Source organism: Myotis davidii, unplaced genomic scaffold, assembly GCF_000327345.1.
Source record: "Myotis davidii unplaced genomic scaffold, ASM32734v1 scaffold217, whole genome shotgun sequence".
Classification (NCBI taxonomy): Eukaryota; Metazoa; Chordata; class Mammalia; order Chiroptera; family Vespertilionidae; genus Myotis; species Myotis davidii.
The window spans coordinates 2,040,494-2,042,747 of record NW_006290034.1 but is presented as its reverse complement, the minus strand read 5'-3'; the positions used below and the strand labels follow the sequence as shown (position 1 = coordinate 2,042,747).

Genomic DNA, 2,254 nt, shown 5'->3' with positions numbered 1-2,254 from the left:
TATTGACAAAATGAACCCGAGCCAGCAGGAAGTATCGGCAATCTTTTTGTTTCATCTTGAATTCCATGTAGAGCAAATTGCTTTCTTTGTTTGCTTTTGTTAATCCTCACCCATAGATATTTTTCAATTGAATTTAGATAGAAAGGGAGGGAGGGAGGGAGGGAGAGAGGGAAACATCAATGTGAGAGCAGTACACTGATTGGCTGCCTCCCGCGTGTGCCTAGCCGGGGATGGATCCTGCAACCCAGGTGCATGCCCTTGACTGGGAACCGAACCCAAGGCCCTTCAGTGCCTAGGCCGATGCTCTAACCACTGAAACACACTGGCCAGGGGGCAGCTGATCCATGATTCTCTCTCATCGTTGATGTTTCTCTCTCTCTCTCTCTTCCTTCTTCTCTGAAATCAATACAAATAGATTTTAAAAAAGGAGAGAGAGGGTTAAATATTCTGTCCACACGTGGAACACACATGAAGGTCGAAGTTTCAAATGCTCTACCTGAAGGCGTAGGGCGGCGAGGAGCGTGGCTGGCGCTGGCTCTTTAAGGCACGGAGTTTGTCTCCCTGGGTTATGCTGTTCTTCATTTCCACATCCTCATCCTCTTCTAAGTTGTTCTGGGGGAAAGTGCAGGTTCCACAGAAAGGTCACGGTGAACGGTTGGCTGTCTGAGTATTTCTTACTAGATGGCAGGCTACTGTGTGTAGGTGTATTTCATACGGATTATCTTCACCGCTTTAATGCACTATGAACTCAGCACTGCTCACATGTACGTTACAGAATGTGAAGTACAGCATAGGGGATGCAGTCAGTCACAGAGGATGCAGGGTAGAATTGCATACCCCACACCTCTGCAATTTTATTAACCGAAGTCACCCCACCTAATAGCCTCCCTGCGCCCTGTGCGTGGTCACCCCGTCTTGCTGTGGGGGAGGGGGGCTCCACGCTCAAGATTCTGGTCCTCTCAGCCTCAGAGAAGAAACAAGTTCCGCCCTGTGAGTCCACGTGCAGGACGGGAGTCCTGGGGGGACACCGACACCTCCCTGGGGGGTGGGCTCACCTCTCCAAATCGCTCCACGTTCTGTATTTTGGATAAGTTTCCACCTATAGACATGTCATCCAAGTTCGAAAGAATTTTATTAATACTTTCTTCGCTGGACGGTCTATTTTTCAATTTGGATCGAAAAAGGTCTCCTTGGACCCATAACGATGCTTGTTTTCTGTAGAAAGGAGAGAAAAGCAAAATGCCCTTTACAACAAATACTGTCATCTCAGGAATATGATGTCTTGTCAACAAAAGGACGAGCAGATAAACATTTACAAAGCAGAGCAGAGCGATTACGGAGTCTTAGGATAAGGAAAATAAGGTCCCTTTCTGAAGCCGCAGCAAGTTAAATTCTATATAAAACACAAATGACCATCCTCTGCTACAGGTCCCGATCGCCACACAGGGGCTGACTGCCAAGGTTCTCAGATGCTCAGAACAAATTCCATCACAGAAGACTGGGAACCCCTTTGTTGTTTTTAAAAATGTGTATTTTGTTGATTTCAGAGAGGAAGGGAGAGGGAGAGAGGGAGAAACATCCATAATGAGAGAGAACCATGGATTGGCTGCCTCCTGCGTACCCCCTACTGGGGATTGAGCCACAACCTGGGCATGTGCCCTGACCGGAAATCGAACCTTGACCTCCTAGTTCAAAGGTCGACACTCAACCACTGAAGCCACCACGGCCGGACTAAAATCTGCTTTTTGAATCCCCCCAAAGAAAGGCAGGTCCATTGCCTTGTCTCTGGCTTTGAATTGCGAGCACGCGGTTCACTGTTCGGCTGCTTCTCTTTGGAGCTGACCTCCCTCCCTCCGCACTTCCTGAGCCCAATGTGTCCTGACCCACAGCATCCCCTCGACCTTCATCACCCTCCAGTCCGGACACCTCCCAGTGCCACCCTCCCTTCCCCGTGTCCACCCAAAGCCACAGTGGTCATGTTGCCTGGAAACCCACTTTGTGCCCCACCCAGGCCTGCTGTGCTTCAACCTGCGGCCAGGCCGCCCCGCACAGCGCCCAGCACCACCCCAGGGCGGCCGTGGGTCCAGGGAGTGCTCCTGGATTCAAGAATCGGACAAATGAGACCCTCTCACTTGGCATCAGAGGAAGATGTCAGAGAGCGGTACCCACGACTGGGGAGACGGAAGGAGGCGCTAAGCAAGGAGAACTGCTCCTACTTTGTACTGATGGATGTTCCATCGGAAGGTTTAGAAAG

The 2,254-nt window shown here is 50.4% G+C and overlaps 1 protein-coding gene across 1 annotated transcript in view; it reads right to left on the bottom strand.

The window, feature by feature from the left end:
• Positions 1 to 2,254, bottom strand: part of CDC14A (cell division cycle 14A) — a 64,544-nt gene that overhangs the window by 11,826 nt on the left and 50,464 nt on the right. The window contains exons 11-12 of the mRNA XM_015563512.1: positions 1,056 to 1,215; positions 497 to 612 (exon numbers count right to left, since the gene is read on the bottom strand). Of these exons, the coding sequence (XP_015418998.1) occupies positions 497 to 612; positions 1,056 to 1,215 (276 nt within the window). The remainder of the gene's footprint in view (positions 1 to 496; positions 613 to 1,055; positions 1,216 to 2,254) is intronic.